General features: G+C 38.5%; 1 protein-coding gene across 2 annotated transcripts in view; it reads right to left on the reverse strand.

The window, feature by feature from the left end:
• gnai3 (guanine nucleotide binding protein (G protein), alpha inhibiting activity polypeptide 3) overlaps positions 1–24,985 on the reverse strand; it is a 40,205-nt gene that overhangs the window by 6,323 nt on the left and 8,897 nt on the right. For both annotated transcript variants that reach the window (XM_038283102.1, XM_038283101.1), the window contains exons 2-5: positions 7,483–7,525; positions 6,925–7,066; positions 6,683–6,840; positions 4,637–4,765 (exon numbers count right to left, since the gene is read on the reverse strand). In XM_038283102.1, coding sequence (XP_038139030.1) covers positions 4,637–4,765; positions 6,683–6,840; positions 6,925–7,066; positions 7,483–7,525 — 472 coding nt within the window. The remainder of the gene's footprint in view (positions 1–4,636; positions 4,766–6,682; positions 6,841–6,924; positions 7,067–7,482; positions 7,526–24,985) is intronic.

Genomic DNA, 24,985 nt, shown 5'->3' on the forward strand with positions numbered 1-24,985 from the left:
AATTTGATGATTACACACTTCAAGGTTCTCAGCACCAATGCTTTTATAGTTGATGCTTTACCAATATTTCAAAGTACAGAAGCTGGAGGAGAAATGAAATAATGTAGGAGTGAGTGAAAAAAATTTAATTACTGCGATTGCTCATACAGTATTAAACCAAATCCATCAGCATTTATTAAAACAAAAGCCCTGATTTGTATGTTTAGTGTCTCAAAGCAACGTAGTTGAGAGCTTTACTGCCAAAAAATTAATTAATGACAAACAGAACCCTAGCCTCACAAAGATATTTTCTACCATCTAAATCTCCCATCTCTTTAATTTAGGAACCAGAGTAGTGCGTGTTTGTGAAATGGATGTAAAACAATACATTGATTTAAAAATCTGGTCCACAAAAAAACCTGTTTGAGAAGGAGAATATTTTGGCTTTTATGTCTATTATTCAACTTTTTTCTATAACACTTCTACATGACATAAGTCACCTAAACATAGTTTAATCCATTATTTAAAAAAAAAAGTATTAATAAAGTAAAGTACAAAAGAAATATACCAGCGCAGGGTTGTCTACTTAAACCTAAAGGCTGTGCAAGGAGAGCATTAATCAAATAACAAGCCATGAGGCCAATGTTAACTCTAGAGCTGCAAAGTGTACATTGGAAAACTTGTAAGCATAAGTATTAGTAATGCCTTTCCCACATCTAGGCTTTATAGACAGTTTTTTTTAAAGCCAAAGAAAATCACATTTACAGTTTACAACAAATCATGTAGGAGAAACAGGACATTTATGGAATAAGCCAGGGGTCTGCAACCCGCGGCTCCGGAGCCGCATGCGGCTCTTTAGCGTCCCCCTTGGGGCTCCCTGGAGCTTTTTCAAAAATTTATGAAAATCCATTTTTTTTGTGTGCGTGTGTTTTAATTTGGTGTGCAGGAGGTCATAGAAAAATTCATTATGTTTCCCAATGCTGTAAACATTTGTATAATAAATAAATGTGAACAATAATTTAAGTCATAGCCATAGAGATCAGTGGTTACAACTAGCTGATGAGAAAAGAGGATTCAAACAATAGAGCGAATCATTTGCTTTGATAATCAATGCGGAAGGATTACCTGCATTTTCGCTTTGTAATGAGAGGTTGTCAAAAAATAAAAACAACAATTTGGAAAGGCATTTCCAGGGAAGGCAAGCTAAATATGCAGCCAATCACAAAATTAGGAGTGAGAGAAAAAGTGCGATTGCAGAACTTCCAGATAAATTAGAGGAGCGCAAAGATAGATTTAAGAAGTGGATTACATCTCCAACCTCCACTATTGCTGCCAGTTTTGTTGCAAGGATGGAAAAGCGTCCACAGATCAAATATATAGCACTCTGATACAGTCGTGGGAACTTTCTTCCATTTTCTCCCCAAATCCTAAAAATATAAATCACACCAAGGAACGCTGGTGACGGAGGATATTGGATTTAAGGTTAGAGAGCTCTGCTCTGATGGATGTCAGTTCCTGCATGGTTCCTCATGACTCAATCAACTCCTTCCAACACAAACATGTCCACCATAGAAAGATGCCTTTATTGTGTTTCTATAATTTTATCAATGCAGCAATACTTAAACCGGGCGGTTAAGGGCGGTGATGCGGCACACAGTGAATTCCTCGCAGTGAAAGCGTTCACTGCTCGTCCCACACCTCAGGCTACTATGTGACATTTGCTCCTGGATAAACATTTAATCATGAATGCTTATTCTATATTCCAGCCCAGATAGTCCTTTTCTATAGTGGGATAATACACTTAGAGCCAGTGTTGCCAAACAAGGCTTATATAAGACTTTTATATTTTTGCGGCTCCAGACGGATTTATTTTTTGTTTTTTTTTGGTCCAATATGGCTCCTTGAACAGTTTGGGTTGCCGACCCCTGGAAGAAGCCGTTCAGAGGCCTCATGCATAAAAGAGTGCACAGCTTTATTGACTAAAGATAGCTTTTATAAGTAAAGATAGCTTTAGCAAGAGATTCCAAACTTTCAGTACCCAAACAAAGTAGAATGTATAATATTATGCATAAATGTCTTAATGTACACTTTTCCTTCATACATCACATCACAATTTGCATGGAACTGATCCATGGATAATGTGTTTTATTGCCCACCCCACTCCTGGACCTTAACACATAAAAATTATTATAAATACCTGGGAGGCTCCTACCACTAACCCAAATAACGATACTGTGTTAAGGCGCTATTGTTACAGCATAGCAACAATTAAAGGTATACTGGAGGATTTTCTTTTTCGGGGTGGATCATTAAAATAAGTCGTTCTCATGTCAGTCAGTCTGGTGATATGTATACGTAAGGCAGTCCTATGTGCTTGTCCGAATGTTCACTTACCTGAGGTGATTCTGATGGTGGAAAAATTGCAAAACTTTTGGAAAGTAAGTTGTATGAGCGAGGTAAACAGCAACATTTAAACAGAGCGGCACAAGGAGAAATGGACTTGTTCATGCTCTTACATGTGTTCCATAGGCGTTCCCTCTGGGGAGCAGGTACAGGGTTGTGCATCTACATTTTTTTTTTAAAGTGGAGAGGGTGGGTCTTTTCAAAAATTCACCAAGATCCTCCATAATACCTTTAATTAAACGATCTTAAAAAGTATGTCAGCTTCTTACTGTTTAGTTCTAAAAAATGTGTATGAAGTTGAAAAAGTTCTGTCTCACTGATGCATTGAGCTTTAATTGCTGCTTCATGCCGATCAATGTTTTAAAAATCATTAATATGTGAATATGACCCCCATGTTTCTATTAAACCTTGTCACCACGCAAACATATATAGTAGACTACATTTGATGTTTAAAGAACTGTGCATAATTAATAAATAAACATAAAAATACCTAGAGGCAAGCTCACACAATACAACTACAAGCACAGCGTTATAATGAAAAACGTTTTATTTCTAAGAGTAAATGTGACACTTTAACAAACTGCATCTTACAGCAGTGTAACAACAGTTACTGTACACCTCATATTCCATGTGAAAACCACCCCCTCGATTTAAATTGTGATTTGGCTGCAATGGGGAAACCTAAAGGAAACGGTTATATACCCCATCTGTCAATCAACAGCTTCTAAAATACTCCTGCTGCACAGAGATGTATTTGGATCTTGATCTGGCATGGGCATGCAAGGTTCCTTTTTGGCACTAAACAATCCAAACCTTGAATATGCCACCCATCATCCTCATTCACCAGCAGGTCAGTAGGATCTCTGAACACCCACACTCTCCACATTGTTTCACTGACGATTTCCTCAATCACTGTCAGGCTGCCATCATTGCACAGTTATGTACACCTTTACTCAGCTATTTATGGACATGGGATTTATTGCACCTTGTCCTTCTGATTAATAATCACATCTAACTTGCTTGGAGACAATATGCTGATGCTCCAATTTTTTTCTGTCCTGTTCTCGCAACAACAACAATGCACATATCCATGACCTAAACAGAGGAATATTTACAGTTTACATCTGGCTGAGGCTGTTTGTGTTTAGGTGTATTGAGATGTTAAATGAGGATAAATGTGATTCAGTTTCATCATTCAGAGTAAATCATTAAAGCTCAAAGTCTTGAAAAAAACATCCGGTTCAATACTCCCTCAGCTTAAATCAATTAAAAAGAGCCACATTCCTTTATTGGGTGTTTTACTGCTTTTAAGATTCTTATTTTGGATTTAAAAAGTTTGTACGGCTGCTATAAATTGTCACACCAGGTTAAAAAGATTAGGTGGATTGCCGCATCCTTTCACTCGACTTTGAATTTTTTACATCCCGAGTTTTGCATTAAACATGCATGCTTTTTGTGTGCAAACACCCTATTTGCATGAGGTTCCTGGTCAATAGACCAAATATTAACTTTGTGGCCAAAATGGCTAACTCTCCATGGCTACACTACACATCATCAAAGACACGCCCATGGTGAAACATGGTGGTGGCAGTATCATGCTGTGGCAATACTTTTTTTTCTGCAGATCCAAAAAGGTTGGTAAGAGGTGATATGAATATGGTGGACGTTTAACACCAAACAATCAAAAAAGAAAAAAAAACTGCAAAGAACTCAAAAAGGCTCAATTGTCAGAGGCCTTCACTTTCAAGCAAAAAAAAGTTGGGAACCAGAGCCACGAGTCAATGATTTAGGTCAAAGTAGATTCATATTAGAATGGCCTAGTCAAAGCCCAGACCTAAATTAAATCAATAATCCATGGCTTGTGTTCACAACGGATGTTCAAGGATAGTTTCTGTACAATCTGACCGAAACAATGTTATTTTTGCAAATACTAAATTATATCTATTAGATGCGCAACAACTGAAGAGATGTAACCAGAGGACCGCTGCTACTTTGTGTAAAATCCAGCACATAAAACATTAACATTTGTTGTTGTCATGTAAAAAACTTCAGATACAGTATTTGGAGTACAGTAAATTTGCCAAGCAAAAACAAAGAAACCAAATAGAAAATGCCTTCATGCTTGTATTTCAAGTTGAGAGACATTATCAAAACAAAATGTATTTGACAAATTAACGGAACAAAGAGATTGTTTTAATAGCCACAAAGAAAAAAAAAAGAAAAAAGAAACCAGCTATAATTGAGCAGTACTAACTTGAAGTATAGATCTTTGAAGGTGAAGTGAGTTTCCACGATCCCAGTGGTCTTTACGCGGGTGCGCAACACATCCTGCTGAGTCGGGATGTAGTTGGGTTTGCAGATCCTATCCAAGGCATTCAAATAGCTGAGGGAGACAAAAGACATTATCTAAGATCAAATGTTATATTAGTATGGAACCCAAAGATTTTTTTTCCTGTTATTGTGTTTGCTTTTATCATCTTTTACCATTATGCCTTTTAATAAAATTCCCAAGTTGCTTCTTACTCATATATTTACTGTTGGGCAGGAAAAATCTCCCAGATACTAAAGCTTAGTCATGTAAAGCAAAACATCTAAGGACGCCTACTGTAAGAACAATACTAAATATGGGCTCGTATTTGCATGGATGATAAACACTGGCTTCTTGTGGGTTGAGTAAAAACAGACTAACTCCACTAGTTCCTCTTGTCAAACAGTTTGCACACAGTGCAAAGAGAGTCATGACAACTCAGGTGTTTGCATAACAAAGAAAACGTCCTTCACAGCGAGTGAGATTTTCGCTCAGATGGGTGTTATATGAAGGAAACAGACAGCATGAGCTGCATGTGTGTTTGATTAGAAATATAAGAGAGGCTCTAAATTTAGCTCTTTGTTTGCTTTTTCACTTAGACTGTTTCAGTTAGTGGTGGACTATAAAAAAACAAACTAAGACCAGCATAGAAAATAATAATGCCTTTCAAAAGTCTTCATATCCCATTTTGCTAAGTTACAAAACCGCAAACTTAGAAGTATTTTACTACGATTTCATGTGACACACCAGCTTAAGGTGGTGCATAATCTATCTCATGGTTTTTAGTTTTTATTACTATCATTTGATTAATAAATAAAGGTCTCAATAACATGCTGTGGATTTGTAACAGCACCTCCCCTACCATCATCCCCACCATGGATCCAAGTCAATACGAATAGTTGAACTTAGAGTTAAAGTAAAAGTCATCTGGGGCATCTCTCTACCAGCTAATCACCTCAAAAGACTAAAATTTTTGCCATTCCTGTTTGGAAAATAAATAAAGTTCAATCATACTGTATGTCTTACCAGCAGTCAACTGGATTTATGTGTGGACTTTGCCTCACCCATTCTAATGCAAATGATCAAAACCGTTCCATTATACCCCTAGCTGTATGTTTATTGTTGATAGACAGAGTTCATTCAAACAACGTATTTTTGCATGGAGGCAAAAAAAAAAAAGTTATCTAATAACAGCACCGTCTTCTGTGTGTATGCTGTCTCCCCAGTACGGTTCAGTGCAAAGGGTAAATTAAACTTTTTCTTTAACAATAGCCTTGTTCATGCAGCCAGATTTGGAGCAACTAGCTAATAGTTGTATTGTTCTCCAATCTGAGCTGTGGAGCTCTGGATATTGCCATTGCCTGATCTGTCAGTTTGAATGAAAATCCATATTCTAGTGGGTTAACAGTTAAGCTACACCCTTTCAGCTTTCAGATTTATAACTGAATGGTGCTGAATACATTTTGGAAAGTTACCTAAAAACTGTAACATGCATTCCTCCTGCAATATGCTGTGTTGTACCCGTGTTGAGTCTGTGCTGAGGTCTTTTGCAATCTCAAACTGTTTCCTGCTAAAGATAAGGTTGTGAAATACACCCCCACCCCCCCACCCCATCTATTGTGATCCCTTTTCTCAGCCCAGATGTGATCCAGATTTATTAGGCTTTAAGGTGTTAAAGTCATTTTTTAATTTTTATTTGTAGCTAATCTTGAACCCGCCGTATATGCCCCTTTAAAAACACACTTCTTTGTGTTTTGTATATCACATACAATGAAAATGAAACAAAGTTTGTGGTTGTGACATCACAATAATTTAACAGATGAAATGGCAATGAAAAAGTAAGCCAGAAAAAAAACTTAAGAGATGTGAGGAATAGAATATTTCTTTCTTCTCTGGACAGAAAACCAACAACTGAGCCGTGATTAGACCTCAGCTTATCCCAAAATTCTGACGGTGATAATTAATGTGTATTGCTTAGTGTGAGATCCTTACTATGCCGCCGAGTCATTTAGCTGATACTCTCGAGAACGATCAAAGCAAGCTTGCACGCCACTATCGTTCCAAAGCTTGCAGATCACACCGGTCAGCTCCGGAGACATCACTCCTTCCTCCGCTGTGCTCGCCAGGGTGAACAGCTGCCGTGCATCATCCTGGAAAAAAAGTTCAGTAACCTGCATTGCAAAATACTTTCTGTTGTGATTTAAACCACGATTGAGCAGAAGTTGTTGACTCACCGCTCGGACAGGATCTCCGAAATCTATCTTTAGTAGCCCCATTGCCCTGATGATGGCCATTATGGACTGGATCGTGTTGCTGTACACCACCACTTTGTACTGCTTGCACTCTTCCTCTGAGTAGCCATCTTCGTGGATGATTCTGATGCATAAATAAAACCAGGCTGTCACATTCCATATAGATATCCATCAGTAAAAACAGAGGTTTTAACAAGCATATTTCTAATCACACATTTGCAAGATCTCATGCATCACTGTCATTAGCAGTGGTCTTCTTCTGTGACCAAATGGCATGCTTAACGTGGGAAACGGCAGACTCTATTCAGGCCCTGCCAGGAAGCAACCAGTCTCTGAGCCCTTTGTTTAAAACACTAGGCAAAAATGGAGCTTCCTCATTCGCCTGAGCAAAGTTTTAACTGTGCTTCTACAATTTTTACAGACAGATGAGCTAAACAATGTAGCATCTAAAAGAGGGAATGAAATGGAATGATCTTTCATCTTAAAACTAAAAGAAAAGATGCCAAAAAATAAACAATTGTAATAAATATTTGGACTTACTTCATCTGCTTGACAATAGTGCTTTTCCCGGATTCCCCGGCACCTAAAAAAAAAAAAAAAGGTTTCTAATAACTATTTTGTTTTTCTTATAGCATTTTATAGATAAAATACTCAGTTTCTTTTCTCATATTTTTAGCCAACTTCTGGTTGTCAAACATCCTGGCTGCAAAACATAATTTTTTGTCTGTCAGCCTTTGTTCTCTATAATATCATCAATAGAATTAGAAAAAAAATCTTTTGTAAGCGTTTTGTAATAAAGTATTATCATATACAGATGATATCAGACTGACATGAGATTAACCTCAGCTTTCACAATATCAGGCATCTATGATGGATGATTATCCCATGACTGGCAAAATCCTCTGAAAGCCTCCATTACAATAAGTGATATTGTAGATATAATACTGATGAGCAGGGGAAGCATTTTCACTCGAGTAATTAATATCTGCAGCAGTAAGCCAAACAGGAAGCAGCAGTCATGTATCTGGCTGTCACCATGTTTTTTTCCACTCCAGGGACAATCCCTCAAATCGCACGAATCTGGGTGTCAGAGAGCAAGCGGGCTGTCCAAACAACACCTATGACTCAAAGAGTGTGTCAGCAGTTTAGGTGCACCCCCAATAACAAATGTTAACCTGCTGGTTGACCCAAACCCAGCTGTGCACACTGATCACAGGAAGGCTCCATGCTAGTTTGGCCCTTTTTTTTTCAGTCGCTAGGATTTTGATTGTTTTTTTTTTTGTTTTTTTGTAGTTTCTTTCCTATTTAAACTACCATTCTTCTTAACTGGTATCATGGAGCTCTGATGGACAGAACATGTGTAAAGTGTAATGTTTGTCTTTTAAATGCCATATAACAGTTAATAAAAAATACATAAAAAAGATTGGCCTTGTTCCCTCTAATTTCTTTACCCTGAAACTGTTTGTGTAGTCTGTTTATACAAAGGTAAACAACTTAAAATAACTGCTTTAGGGACTCTGTAGTGCTTCTATTAATATTTATGGGAATGTTCTCATTCAGCTTCATGCCTCCAAGATGATAGGATCTAACAGCTGCTTGCAACAACTTCCCACCAAAAAGCTAAAAACAGAATGGTTACATCTGGCTTTAGTTGTAAATAGGAATGTCTAATAAAAGGGTGTCTGAAAAGCATCCCTGGGCAATTTTGCATTCTTAAGAGTGATTCTGTATGGCCCCTGACAGCAGAACAGCAACAATGCTTTATGCACATAAAGACTTATCTTTAGACACTTTTACAAACAAATTAATAAGTTATTTTCCTTTCTATCTAATTTTAGTCAAAAATGAGCATACACATCCAGCAACCTATACTCAACACCAGACCTGGGAGTGCCCTAATATGCTTTTAATTAATTTAATAAGCCTAGCTACATTCCCGGCCCAGGGTCTTTCTGCATGGAGTTTGCATGTTCTCCCTGAGCATGCGTGGGTTCTCTCCAGGTACTCCGGGTTCCTCCCGCAGTCCAAAAACATGACTGTTAGGTTAATTAGCTTCTCTAAAGTCTACTTTGGTGTGAGTGTGAATGATTGTTTGTCCTGTTTGTCTCTGTGTTGCCCTATGAAGGACTGGCGACCTGTCCAGGGTGTACCCCACCTCTTGCCGGCTGGAGATAGGCACCAGCACCCCTCTCGACCCCACTTGGGATTAAGCGTGTCTGAAAATGGATGGATGGATGGGTGGATGAAGCTTGGCTACATGAAGGAAGCATTATCAGAGACATACTGAGACAAAATCTTGATCCTAAAAATGGAAAGAAAAAATCATTTTCTAGGCCAAAAAATATTTTAATGAGGCAAATGTGTAGAACTCTTTATATTTAGGATCAAAGTAATCTAAGCCTGCCTTCCCCACAACAACTGGATTATTTGTTTGAATAAAAGATTAACTTTTTAATTTATTGTTAAGCAGGTGTCTAAAATTGATAAAATCTATTTGCTTTTTTATTTTTTAAGTTTTAGTTTTGTGGATCTGGAGAAGGCATTCAACCATGTCGCTTGGGGGTTCCTGTGGGGAGTACGGAGTACTGGGCCCTTTAATAAGGGCTGTTATTACCGGTCTCAGAGCCTGGTCTGCATTTCTGGCAGTCGGCCTCATTTCCAGTAAGAGTTGGACACTGCCAAGGTTGCCCTTTGTCACAGATTCTGGGTGGTCGACAGGTTGATCGGTCCGGCGTCTGCTGTGAAGCTGGCGCTGTACCGGTCTGTTGTGGTAAAGAGAGAGCTGAGCCAAAAGGCAAAGCTCTCAGTTTACCAGTAAATCTAAGTTCCTAACCTCAGCTATGGTCATGAGCTTTGGGTCATGAAAGAACACAAGCGGTTGAAATTAGTTTTCTCCATAATGTGTCTGTGCTCTCCCTTAAGGTGCTCAATCATCTGGGGGGGACTCAGAGTAGAGCCGCTGCTTCTCCACGTCGAGAGGAGCCAGCTGAGGTGGCTCAGGCATCTGGTTAGGATGCCTCCCTGGTGAGGTGTTCCAGGCACGTCCAACTGGGAGGAGACCCAGGGCATGCTGGAGGGACTAAGTTTCTCTCGTGCTGGGAGCACCTTGTGGTTCCCCTGGAGAAGCTGGCCCAAGTGGCTGGGGAGGGGGACGTCTGGACCTCCCTATTGATGTTGCTATCCCCCCCAATAAGCATAAGAGGAAGGATGGATGGATGGATGGATGGATGGATGGATGGATGGATGGATGGATGGATGGATGGATGGATGGATGGATGGATGGATGGATGGATGGATGGATGGATGGATGGATGGATGGATGGATGGAGTTTTCAACAAACAACTCATGCCTGTAAAAATTAAAACAAAAAAACTGACTTGTATTATTTATGTTTTTTTAAATGGAAATGTTCTCGCCATACATAGTGATGTATAGGTTTTCAGATGTGTTCCTCACAATACTAGTTTGGTGTCTGACTAAGTTGAGGCTGGTAAAATATAATTCACTTTCAACAATAATATGAGCTAAAACTATAATTAACCGTTCCCCTTATCAATGCTTCCTTTAGACAACAGCAGTACATGTGATTTCTTATCATTAAATATACAAAGTTAGATGTAACTATGATCAATTTTCTGCAGGGAATAAAAACAGGTGCATGTATGAAACTGTGCATAAACATGCTATCACACACTTTTCCTTTATACATTGCAGTTGACAGAAATCAAACCCAGCTGGATGAACTGCTTGGTATGCCAAGTACCCACATCCAAATGAATATGTTAAGTAGTATAAATAGCTGGATGGCTCCAACTGCATGTCAAAATAGACATTGCACCTCCTAAAAAACTCCCACTACAAAGAGGATTATTTAGACCTTGAGCTGGCAAGGAGATGCACCGTTCTTTAATGCCCCTCTTTGCACTGGAAAATCTAAACCAGATAATAAAACATCCATCATCATGCCCCAGCAAGGCAGCAACATCTCTGAAAACCCCTCCGCAATCATCCCCCAGCAATGGTCTCCAGCTTTACCAAGGGGGCCCTCCTTGCAAAATCATACATGGCTTTTACCCTGTTGATCCAGAATGCTGCTGACTGCATCTTTGCAAAATTTAAGATACTGTAGAACATCGCCCCAATTCTAAAGTCATTAAACTGCCCCTTGTATCTAAGAGAATAGACTTTAACATACTTATGTATTACAGACTTGTCAGTGTATAAACAAGTCCTCTCAAGTCTTCTGGCTCTAAACTCTACATACCCAGAGCCAAAAGCAAACATGGAGAAATCTGGAATAAACTCACAGAAAATTGCAAAGTGCTGAAAGTTGCCTTCAATCAATATTAAAAACATATGATAAGAGTTGACTTTGACTGTGCTATCAAAGGCAACTCTAAACATAATTTGTCAAGTTTTCTGTCCAACATTCCTTTCATTTTTAATGAATCATTTTATCTTAAATTTGATATGATCTTCTCATTTGAAATGTAAATTTTTATTTTGTTTAATTGTGTAACTTTTATTCCACTGCAATGTACTTTTTTTTCTCCATGAACAGCACAATTGTGTTGCTCATGAAATGTGCTTTAAAACAAACTAGCTTTGCCTTGTCACTGATACTATGATAAGCATACCAGAAGGAAATAGTAGGAACTACATATTTTAATTGGATGAGATCATAATTGTAATTGTGTTAAAATGTTGATGAACAAATTATTGTGAGATACCCATTACCTGAAGTATGTTTTAAAACTTAATAAGTAAATAAGTTATAATTACAAGTTATTGCTCATTTTAATTTGAGAAAAATACCTCTTAATTTAGGTTTCCCTTTTTCACAATCCAAAAAATTGGATTACTGTGTTTTTCATCCATGTTTAACTCTAAAATCTTCCTCTAGTTTCAGTGCTACTCAAAAAATATCTCTAGCTCTGAAATATCAATTGCCTGTACATCCATTATTTTGGGGGTCAATAAATTTACTCGTTGTGAAACTATCAGAATCAAACAGAACAATCATATTCAAATTATTATTATTATTCATTTCTTTACTTCACTTTTTAATGAGACTGCAGAAATTAACTGAAGCCACAGAGGCCTTTATACTTAGGACATAAAAGTTCATTAATGCAAATAAACATCTTAAGGCTACCTAATAACATCAAGAATAAGCCATCTATCTGAATGCAAAACATAGTGAAGGAAATTACACCAAATGTGTGTAATTACAAATATTGTACTATAATAGAATTATCTACTTGATTAAAACATATAGAGACATCTCAGATGGAAAACAGATTAGTTTTTGTGATGGTTTTTTTTTCTTCTTTTTTTTTTGAGGGGGGTATTTATGCATTACCTGGCATAAGAACGGCTTTTTTTTTATGAAACAGAAACTGTTGTATAAACTCTAGGCACTTAACCGCTTAATGAAGATTCTGTTTTTGCAGCCAAAGACAAAGAGGGATGGGAGTGTCAACACAATAATCAGTTAGCTTTAGGTTGCACACATAAAAGTACATACTGTGCCTTTTAAAACCCATGACACCGCTTAGGGTTTGTCAAGACATGCAGCCTGGAGACTCAGGATAAATCTCACAGACCTGTAGTGATCTACCGCTCCTTTGGGAGAATTTGATGTTTGAACAACTATAAATTGTATTAGTAGTCTTTTTGGAGGTTAAGTCCTTTGGGCAGTTCAACATGTGGAGGACTAAAAAAGACAGAAGAAACTGTTTTATCAGATAAGATCCAACTACAACTTTAACAGCCTACAACATACAATCAGAGATACCATGGATTGGTTTACATCAATACATACTTTATTTGTGTTATAGTAGTCCAACTAAATCTGATGAAGAATCTGTAAAATGATTGGAAAATTGTTGTGGGCTGTTGATCTCTCAGACAAGTTGGACTGAGCTTGAATTTGGTCCTTTAAATTGTAAAGCTGCGAAATATATACCGTTAATATTGAGCCAAAGAGGTGAAATGCATGCAGTGTAGATTGTAATGAGTGCTTTTCATCAATTTCACAGTTGTGTAGTACTTTGTGTTGGTCAATCTAAAAAATTAAATACTAGAGGAATGCATTCCTTTGCCAAGTAGTTCCTTTTCCACGACATACTCTGACTTCCACCTGAACTTAATACCTGCATTTACATAATCTATCCAAAAATTGCCGGATCCAGATGGTGACCCAGATCATCTCTCTCTCTCTCTATATATATATATATATATATATATATATATATATATATATATATATATATATATATATATATATATATATATATATATATATATATATATATATATATATATATATATATATATATATATATATAAATATATATATATATATATATATATATATATATATATATATATATATGAGATCTGGTTCTATACATATACACATATATATATACACGGACAGACACATACACAGTTTTAATAGGGTGGCCTGTGCCACCCTGCACCAACAATTGGCCACCCCTGTTACCATCCCAATAGCTTAAACATTATTACTTTGTATTCTATGGAAATTTGGTCAACTGAAGTAATAAAGCAAAAATTCTCTTATGATAGGTCCTGATCTTTAGCTTCTTCTCTGTCCTTCTCAGATATGCTTCTAAAACTCTTTTTTTTTTTTTGTATGTTTACTTATCTGATGTAGAACATTTAGTTTTGTAGGTGATTCATCTTTTGTTATGCTGTGCAACGCCAGTTGTGATTCATAATCAGTATGTCATGGCAATACATAAAAAAATGCACTAGTGAAATAAAGAGTCAGAAAATAATTTTATGTACGGCTATGAAGTACACTGTGTAACTGACTTTGTTTAGAGAAAGGGGACGGAGGGAGGGAGTAGCTATATGTCGGGAGATGCTGACAAGAGGCTCTTTAGATAATGTGTGTAATGTGGTTTTAAAAATAAATCAATATGAAAAGTAAAAGTATTTTCCAAGTTGTCAAGAGACCTGAGGATATATTTTGATCTAGTGTGAATTTTGTGAGCAACACAAACCTTGGTCTCACTCTGCTTTTCTCATGTATTTTGATGTCTGCTTATGTTTTGAACCTCATTCTGTACTTTATTCACTTCAACTGTCCTTGAACTCTCTTCACTGCTTCTGTGTAGCTTATATGTTTTGTTGTTTTAACGTGTTGTATCTCAACTGCTTTCTTTCTCACCTCACATCCTCCACAGTTGCAGCACCTTTCTTCAGCTTTCTCCATGCATTCCTCGATTCTGTATTCTTATCTGCATTTTGAACACCTTTGCTTTCCACTACAAAATGCTGCCATGTGTCCATAGCGCTGAAACCTGAAGCACCTGAGTGGAGGTGGAATGAATGTCCTAACTGGGAAACTCATGAAACCTATTTTAACTCTATCTGGCAGAACTGACTCTGAAAACTCTAGCAGCAGTGAAATGTGTGCCACTCTTTTCCCTTGTATATTTTTGTAAAGTCTCTGTATCTTGTCAAACTTGCCTCCAAGAATGTAATTCTCTAATCGATCTAAATGCTCGTTAACTGGTGTTCCCATTATTATTCCTTTCACCAGGAAGTCATTTTGAACAGCGAAAAATTTATTCATTTTGGGACAAAAGAACTATGAGCCTATAGGCCTATTTAAAATGCAATAAATAAGAATAAATAAATAGATTGAGATTCACTACTTTATTTTTATATGTGGTCTGTAACACACAGACATCATCAGTTCTCAGGTGCATATATGCGCTTTTAATTAAACTTCACAATAACACTATAACGACGTAGATTTGGTCAGCTGGCATGAACCTTAGTCACTGTGTTTATGTCACATGTGACTCTATTAGCTCCAAAATCCCTTTACGCAAAACACAAGGAAAAAAAAAAAAACACAAGGAAATAATTATATTATATACTTATATCATCATATTATATACTATTTTAATGTTAGTAAACAGTTCCAAATCCATTACACAAAGAACACAGTATCAAAATAGATAAAAGATACAAATAACACTCTTTAAAATATTATGGTTACATTAAACTGCTTGAATAGACAAGAAAGTGTGCAGCGGCATCATGCTCTTACTTTGAGCTACAGGCAGGGTGATCTGGTTACACACTAGCTTGGGTTGCAGGTGCTGGGGCTGTTGTTGCACTACTATCAGGGGCGGGCGAACAGTATCCTCACTCTGGCTGCTCTTTGTCGTCGTTAGAGGTGAGTATTGGCATGAGTGTTGCGATTCGATACATGTCGCGATACTTGGGTCACGATACGATATTATCACGATATTGCAGTATCACCATATATTGCCATATTTTCCCCAGCTATCAAAATCAAATGATGGGATAAAACAGCAAGTGCTGTATATTTTTATCAGAAAATATTGATTAGGCATTATTATCCATGTTGTTTGGGGTTTTCTTCCACTGTGACTGCCTCAAATACAGATTTGGTGCTGCAGTGCACACAGAGTTAAAGGGCTCCACAGCGCTTTCTGCCAGAGTGGTGGTGCAGAGGTAGCCCCTTTTCCCATCAATGTTTTATGTAACCTTTTTTTTTTTTTGAAAATCGATATTAAGAACTGAAAGATCGATATTATATCGGGCAGCCGAATATCACGATATATCGCCAAAACGATTATTTCCCACACCCCTAGTCGTCGTGTCTCTAGTGTTCTTCTTCACTGGTGGTGGTTTTCCAAAAAAAAACTGAAATGTGTTTCTGTGCCATATTTCCTCCTCATTTCTGTCATTAGACTATGTAAATTTACTAGTCTGCTGTCTAGAGAGCTTGCTTAAAGTTGCCATGACAACGTAACTTCCATGAACCTGTGTTGATTAGGCCTCAGAATAATTCAATTCAAATCTAAATACAAGAAATAGTAAAATACAAAAGGCAAAATACTTTCCACAAAAATATAATCTGTGCAAAGTATTTTTAATTCATTATTTTTATCTCCCTCTCACCATTAGGGGATTGCTGCAGCACCCCCATCACCCCACTTCCTGCGGCCCTGCTTTTCACTGTTTTTTTTTTCTCTCCTATGACTTTTATCTCTATCACCTCTCTTCCCTAGGTGTACATCCAATTCTTTGTTTTTTTTTGCTCCTCATTTTTGCAAGTTGTCAGCAATTTTCCATCTCTCAACTCCTTCACTAATTCAACTTCCCCAATTTTCATATTTATTTTTCTGGAAATCATAATTGGGCTCAAATTACTCTATTGTTCCTGCGCACTGAATCTAAATATTAGTTTTATCGCTTCTCTAACTAACTTCTTTCAAGCAATTCTTTCTTCATCTGAACTTCAATTTCCTGCTTATTTCCTTGATTTCTTAAAGGAAAAGTCTGGTCACTTCCAGAACATTGTTTTTAATTTAGAGTAATTTTCATTTGAATGTGCTTTACTGGAGACATCCATGTTTGTCAAAGAGCACTACTGCCACCTACCAGTTTGTGACGTCACAGTGCATAAACGGCTGTTGAGCAAGTCCCAGTGTGTATGTGGTGTTTGTCATAACGCGCTATTATTCATGATGGTGACGACCTGTGAACTATGTGAAGCAGAGAGTAACGGATGAATTACAGGTTTTTTTCTCTGGCCAGAAGTTCGATGGCAAATCCTCTTCAAGTTGGCAATCCAATGACAAACCTGTCTGTGGAAGATCATGAATTGGAAAGGCGAAATAACAAAATTGTTTTCACTTTTACCTGATGTATTACAACTGCCATGCACGTGGGCATTGTCAGTTTAACTATAGCTCTTGCGAATTTCAATGGTGAAGTCCTCTGGAAATCTCAAATAATTGTTGTTGATTGCAGATGTGTCTAGTAGTTCCCATTGATTTTGCTTGTAAAGGCTTACTAAAACGTCACGTCACTGGAGTTACTATATTTGGGCAAAAATGGCCGCTCAGTGATTGCGATGAAAAATATTATTTATATTTTTTTTGCCGATTAATGCAAAATTCATTAAATTGCTGCAAACGTGTTAGCTGTAGGTATAAATAATGACCCATTGGTTATTCCTTGCTGACCGGACTTTTCCTTTAAACCACTTTTCCACCCCTTTTACCTATCTACGTATCTCTCTCTTTCCCATTTGATACCGTTGTCCGTTTGTTACTGTTGTCTAGTCTTCCTCATCCTCATCTACCTGACTTGCCATTTTGTTTCATGCACCAACCCGTCAGGCAAAAAAAAATTTTCTCAAATGACTGCTCAAGCCTCGTCCCAACCCCATCGAGCTGTACTTTCTCCTTTCAACTGTCGATCACTTCTTTCCCTCATGCTCTGATTACTCATTTGGGCCTCCTGCTGCTCAGTATAATTACCACTCACTTCCTCCCACCTGCCTTGCCGCCTTCATAAGCAGGGCTTTGACCAGTTGGCAGTGCAAAATTGTCTAAAAGCTCATGGTTAGTAAGCATCCAGCGTAGGGCTGAAACAATTAATCAGAATAATCCTGATTAATCGATTATTGAAATAATCATCAACTAATTTAGTGATTAATTAATCATTAACTGGAGTTTAGAGAGTCTAAAACATGCTTTTAGCTGACAGAGGGACCCACATGCAGCAGTAATTATATCAACATTGTAAAAAAAAAATATTTAAAAATTTTGCATTTAAGATAAAAAATACATATTTTCATCTGAGTCTGAATATCACACTTCTCTGAGGCATCTCGGTGTTACAGTGGCAAAAAAAAAGGCAACAAAAGTATAGCTCTTAACTGTAAGGGTCCCTTATCCTGTAACATTTGGTGGCGGTAGGAGCAGGGGCGTCTCTAGGTTTAAGAGACAAGGGTGGCTCAGCCCCTAGAAGATATTGCCCGCGCATAGCGCGCACCGAATTTTTTCAGTGCACCTGCTAAGGCAGTGGTTCCCAAAGTGTGGGGCGCGCCCCCTAGGGGGGGCGCAATGCCATTGCAGGGGGGGGCGCGGGAAGCGGTGTGGATGAATGAAGAAAAAAAAAAAAAAAAACAGCGCTTACTTGACTGAGCATAATGGACAGTTGTGACACTGCAACCCAGATTTGAGAAGATCTACAGCAACAAGCAGGCTCACTACAGCCACTGAAAAGATGGGAGGATTAAAGTACAAAGAAAAAACTCTCAGGGAGCTGTTCAATGTTTTCACTCCATTTTGCACAGAGGCTTTTTTAATGTATAGATTATAGCAAAGTTAAATATTGTTACAAATAAAAAAAAATAAATATGTTTAAAATAACACAGACAACAAAGAATCCTCTTCTAATCTACAGTATAGAACTATAAAAAATGTGTGTGACCAGTTGATTATTTTATTTATTTATTAAATGTTTTCGGGGGGTCGGGGGGGGGGGGGGGGGGGGGGGGGGGGGGGGCGGTGGGGTTGGGGGGGTCGGGGCGTGGAAATTTTATTGTAATCCAAAGGGGGGCCCAGAAGAAAATCTTTGGGAACCACTGTGCTAAGGCGTTGTCTAAGACAAGGGTGTAACTTTGTGTTGAAAGTTGGTGGGGGCGGCTCATAAGGAAAGGGAGCTACCTATTAAAGCTGAAGTGTGTAAGTTTTTAAAAATCACTTTTTTGTCATATTGGCTAAAACTGTCCCTATGCCCAGACAGCAGTACATGTGATATGTAACCTGTGAAAAAAACTGCTTCAATTGGTACCGCCTACTGCCTGTATTTCAATCTGGAAAGAATAATTCGGGACGAGTCAAAACAACCAATCACAGCCAGAGGAGCGTCTGATGGAGTGTCAATCACAGCTCACACACGCTGAAACCCGCACCCCCCCACCCCCTTCTGGCGGCCGCATGCGACCAGAAGGGGGGGTGGGTGGGGGGGGGGGGGGGGGGGGGGGGGGCATGAGTGAAGCAGAGAGGGTGGGGGAGTGGCGTGAAACCTGTTTTTCTTCAAATTTTCAGTCGAAGTCTGCTCTTTCCTCAATGTTACAGACTGCAGCTTTAACATTTCTCTATCTGTAGAATGGGTCTGTTTTATGGGTTTTCTTCTCAGGGGGCCCCTTGCCTGTCTTTGCCTAGGGCCCCAAATTTCCTAAATCCGCCCCTGAGGGTATCAATACTGATTTGATAGAATCTGGGAGAGCGGACTATGTTCAACCATCCATTTTCTTTAACCTTATCCCTCAGTGGGATCAGGAGGTGCTGGTGCATATCTCTAGCCACGTTCTGGGTGAGAGGTGGGATCACCCTGGAGAGGTCACCAGTCTGTCGCAGTATGTTCAACCAGCTTAAAAGTAATCGGTAATCAGATTTATTATTTGCACTTTTACTAAGTGAACTTTCTAACTCCCTTAAATCTGAAATTCCAATGCCAAAATTGTTTAAATCTTTTATCTTTGGCCCCCCTGCAGAGTGACGTCACACCTGCAAGATTCTATCCTTACCTTCCTGCTAGATTGCAAAAAGCAGCTTGCTCATGAGTTGTCAACATAACACGCTAAATCTTAAATGTACGTGTACATATAAAAGAAAAAGGGGCGCAGTGCTTGCTACTGAATGGCAACACTATCAAAGTCAGGAAAAAGTTTTAAGTAAAGCCGGGATTAAAACAGTAGCTACAAGAAGCTTCAAATAAAAGGTGTTCTTTATGTTCAACCTAAACACCAACTCCGACAGACCATCAGTAGAGCAGGTGTTTAAATTAATCAATCACTGCTGCGAAAGCTTATAGCAGTGAAAGCTAATATACCACAGCCATCACTTAATAAACGCAAAATAAACAACCCTCTAAAAACGGAAAACTGTAATGAACTGAAAGTCCTGTTTTTTATGTAGGAAATTATTTGCGTGTGTTTTAGTATAATTCTGATATATTGGCGCTGTTGTCTGTTTCTATGGCAACGATACTGAATGTAGTGTAGCTTAGAGTCCTGCATGGGTCGAGTTTTACCAACCCGCACCCGCCTGAACCCGCGGATAACTTCAATTCAAATGTTATGGGGAGAGGGCGGAGGGGGGTGATGGGGAGAAAGCGAGAGGCAACAGATTCTTTTTTCTGAGTTTTTTTGTCGGGGTTTGTGGACGGTGAGCAGCGGGGAGAACTTTTTTTATTTTCTTTCTGAGGAGCGGCATGAATGGGGTTTTAATCAGATATACACAGCACCGAAAGCAAAATACGTGTACAAAATATTGGTGGGGACTGTCCCCCTACCGGTCAAGATTGGTGGGGACATGTCCACACCAGTCCTTAAGGAAGTTACGCCTATGATTGTTCAGATTAACTTGTCTTCTTTATGGCTTTTATTCAGTGCTTTACTGCATTTGTTTTTGGAAAAAATAAATACAGAAAAAAAAAAAAATTTTTTTAAATTGCAAAATAATTATAGGGTGGCTAATGCCAAAGAAAGGATGACTGAAGCCACCCTTAAATAGGTCTAACGACGCTTATGGGTAGGAGTGTACCAGGTGACAGTGAAAGCTTTTGCCAAGGCCTCTTCAACCCCTTATTAGACATGGTCCCTGAGCTTTAGAGGCAATTTTCCTGCGAAAACTGTAAAACTCAGCAGTTTGTGGATGAAAAAAGATTTAAGTTTGCAAAAGAGTAAGATTTCAATTTGGAAGAACTGAAGCAGGAAATCAACCAAGTCCTGAGCCTCTTGAAAAGCAAGGAACAAGGAGTTGTAAAGCCATCTACTCTTGAATGTGTGTACTGTTTGTTTTTTGCCTTTCAAAGCAATATTTCATTAGCTTTTCAGGCACTTGAAAGTTGCAGGTGTCATTCCAGTTAGAACAACAGTATACTTTTATGTAAAAACGCAACTGTTTTGACAACTTGTACCAACGTATGATGCCAGATACTTGATTTATACAGAGGTCCACTTTATTATTTATGGGCTCAAGAGTCTTGCCTATGTGTTGCTTTGTATTTTACTTAAATAGAATTTTTTTCTTTTTTTTACTATATTTTAATTATTTGAGAATATATTAGTTGAATTGTCTGAATATATATCAATTTTATCCAGCACCATGCTAACGTGGCAATCTCTGGAAATCCCTTAGCCCCACCCAGTAAAAAATTCCTAGAACTGCAACTGGATATACATACAGACTGACAGATCGATTTTTATGAATATAGATTATTTACTTGTATGTGTGAGTGTGTTATTTTACCCTTTTAGGGCTGTTTTTGATATATTTACCAATCTTCTGAGGAACGACAGGTGTTATGCTGACTGAAGGCTGGTGATTATTCTGGTGATATTTATAACCTTAGAGAGTCATTTTAGAGATATGGTGTGAATTAGCTTAAAGTTAAAGTTAGTGTTAGGAATGTATTGGTAATGGTTAGGGTAAATCTCAGGGCTAGGCATAAATGCTGTAACTAAAATAAATGTAAGTCACTATGGGATGGATTTATCAAGATCCAATTTTGCGTGCAGTAATTTGCGCTCGCAAACTGGAATTTTGTGCGAGGGGCTGAACCATGGTTTGCGGGTGATTTAACAAGAGCGATTGCGTAACTGGTGGCAGGTGCAAAACTGTTGGAGACACCCTATTTAAATGATGGTTTTGCGCGTTTTGTGGTTTGCGGCAAAGTAGTTTGTAGTTTCTACAAACTAGTGCATTAAGAAATTTAAATCTTACAGTGATATATAAAGAAAAAACTTTGGCAACCTTTATTCCCTAAGGTGGTATGTGGCTGAATTTCTACTTCACTGCAGTAAAAAAAAAACTACAACAAAAACCAGGTGTTTTGTATTGGCCTGTAGAAAAATGCACATACCAAATGGCTCACAAGAAGTAACTGTGGATGAGATTACGCATCCCTGCAGCATTGGCATGTTGCCCCACAGGCGCAGGAGGAGAACCCCGACCCCGTCGGACAGCACTTCTGAAAAACGAGATTGGGAGATCCCAGCTCTCGCTGCAACCGTACGCTGGAATGACCCAGATGCAAAAAAGTGCAACGTTGCAAGGAGTTTTGTGATATCTGGTATTGCGTGGGTCCTCCTTGTGGCTGGCTCCAAATCCATTCGGAGTTCCCCCAACAGCTCCAAAATGGCAATGCAGGATAAATTATATCTTTTGATGATCGTTTCCTCGTTCATTCCAAAAATATTCACATGGAGTGAAAAAATGCATTCTCTGCGTCTCCTTGCTTCATTTCGATGTCTCCTTCTTGCGACAATAACCGCTGCCATGTGTGCGCAATTACGCATACAGACCATTTGCACCTTCTTTTGAAACATGTTAAATATAGAGTCAGATACCGCTAGCAAAATTGTTTTTAGGTTTGATAAATCACTTTGCGAGTGCTAAATTAATATATTTACATGTTCTCCTCCCACAAGACGCACTTTTGCGTGTAAACGCCCCATATTGCATATTCATTGCAGAAAAAGTACTAAATGGATAAGAGGCGCTATTTAGCACCTTTTAAAGACCAAATCCTTTTAGCACGCTGTTGATAGATCAGTTTGTACATTTTTTAGCGTGCGCAGTGAAATAGCTCACGTTTTTATACACGCAAACCTTTGATAGATCCGGCCCTATATGTCTTAATAAGGATAGAGTAAGGACCGTGCCAGTTTCATGGAAAATGGCACATTGTGGGTACCGACTGCTCTTCGTGGGCTGCGATGCCTCGACTCCACATGTGGAATTGCTGTTCTTCGGTCAGGGGTCACATTTAAGACTAATTTATGTCATCTGAGTTTAGGTTGGAAACAGGGTTAGGAATGAACCCGTAATGGGCAGGGTTAGGGTAAGGGTCATGGTTAGGCTGTAGAAATTGATGGAAGTCACGGGAAAGTCCCTGCAAAGATAATGAGACAAGTTTGTGTGTGTGTGTGTGTGTGTGTGTGTGTGTGTGTGTGTGTGTGTGTGTGTGTGTGTGTGTGTGTGTGTGTGTGTGTGTGTGTGTCTATGTGCATTACTTTAACTTCCTCTTTGGACTCTTACATAAACTTTGAGATTAACCATAGTCTGGATTCTTCTTTGGAAAACATCTGTGAAAATAGATGACCAGGATCTCAATAAGACATATGATTTATTTTGCACCAGAACAAATTCTTCCCTGCAATAACTGTTGAGTTGTGCAATGCCAGCATTGTCAAACAACTTACTCACGTCAGAAAGCTGAACTAGAGAGCTACAATGATTCAAAACAGCTTCCTAAAAGCTAGAGAATGAACAGTTCCTCACCTCTGATTTAGATAAGATGATTTACAAAAAACAACTTCCATAGCTTTAGAAACTTAACTTATGTTGTGCTGGAAAAGTTCAGTTTAGGAAACTGGACAGGAGGTTTTCTAAAAGATGTTTCACCTCTCATCCAAAAGCATTTCTCAGTTCTGATGAAAGGGAGCTTAACTTCTGTTCTTACTGACTAAAGTTGACTTTTTACTCTTACTGACAAAAAAAATAAACAAACAGGATGGATCAAATGGACTATGTTTGCTTTCCTTTCTGAAAGGCAGAAAGGGGTTAGCATGAATATGCTGCAACGGTTCTTACTGGGCTAAAGAGGAGAAAGCATGTGTACATTGAAAACAGTGCAGGTCAAACTCACAGCTTGTGACAAACTATTTCCATAAACACATCATCTTAGTTCATTATGTTTGCTTTGCTTTCTAAATCAACAGAAATTACAGCATAACTAATTTTAAGGGTTGTAAATATATATATATATTATTTTACTGAGACTTTCAAAGCAGAAAATCACTGGATTAACATTTTTCTGTTTGGAAAAGGTGTCAGAACACATTCTTATTCCCTTTAGCAGCTGAATGTTGACAAGAGGGATCAGAGCTGAATATTGTGTTCAGATCACTGTTTAACAGGAATTAAATCCTGCCATTGTTTGGTCTAGCTGACGGCAGCAGAAGAGATTAAAGCCAGTGAGAGGAGAAGAGAAATTGCATCAATGTGCAACATCAGTCCTGAACGATACTAGTTCCCTCATTCACAGCATTTCTTGGCTGATTATCAACGCTGGCTGTCTCCCCCTTTACAAACCAACTCTGCACAGGCATTCATACTGATCCAAAACCACACAGAAGTCAGACTCCAAACTAAGTCTTGTTCAACAAAATCTAAACTTCAGATTTGTTTCATTTATCTCAGTTTGCGGTCAAATAAGTGACCAGTTTTATTTGAAGGGTGTAGTGACTTTTAAAACTGTGGTTTTCAATAAAAAAGCTGGAGTCATAGTTTTCCTTGCTTTCCGCCTCTGATTCTCCTCTTCCAGCACAGATGAGTTATTATCTGGAAAAATCTCTGTGGTTAGTTTTTCAGAATCAATGTTTCCACACAATGTGATTTTAGCCATAAAAAAAGAGATATCAGTTTCAGGTTAGACTGGAACAGTGCCACAGTGCCTTGAAAATGTATTTATATGCCTCAATTTTTGACAACCTCTTCTGTTACAACCACAAACATTTGTCATTGTTCTACTAACAATTTAGTTTTATTTTTTTGCATATAAATTCTAAAACTGCCACCTTGACATTGTGGAAAAGCCTTGGAGGTGTATGAGATTGACTCTAAATACCTCAGGTGTCTGAATGTTTTTGGGCTGTCAAGGTTGACACGCCTCTTCAGCGTCATGTGACGTTACCTACGGACAGTTCGCCTGTCAGACCAGGGAGGTGGTACCAGAGTGTGTTTCAGTTGTAGGAATATCACACTTCTCAGAATCCCCAGGAAGCCCTATGCCTTATTCTAATTGTCAAACCTATGCCTCAGGAGAAGCAGTGTGGTTTTCGTCCTTACTGTGGAACAGTGAGAAAGCTCTACACCTTCTGTCGGGTGCACAAGAGTTGATAGGAGTTTGCTGAACTTGTCCATATTGGGTAAGTGGACCTGGAGAAGGCATTTGGGCATTTCCCTCATGGTACCCTCTGGGGGACATTCCAGAAATGTGGAGTCAGCTGACCCTTGCTATGGTCATCTGGTCTCTGAACAAGGAGGAGCAGGAGATTGGTCGCATTACTGGGCATTATGTTGGACCTGTTTCCAGTTTATGTTGGACTGGACAGCAGTCCTGTTCATAACTTTTATGCAAAGGATTTTACAGAATGAAGCC

This window comes from Cyprinodon tularosa, unplaced genomic scaffold, assembly GCF_016077235.1.
Source record: "Cyprinodon tularosa strain WSP-4 unplaced genomic scaffold, ASM1607723v1 ctg19, whole genome shotgun sequence".
Taxonomy (NCBI): Eukaryota; Metazoa; Chordata; class Actinopteri; order Cyprinodontiformes; family Cyprinodontidae; genus Cyprinodon; species Cyprinodon tularosa.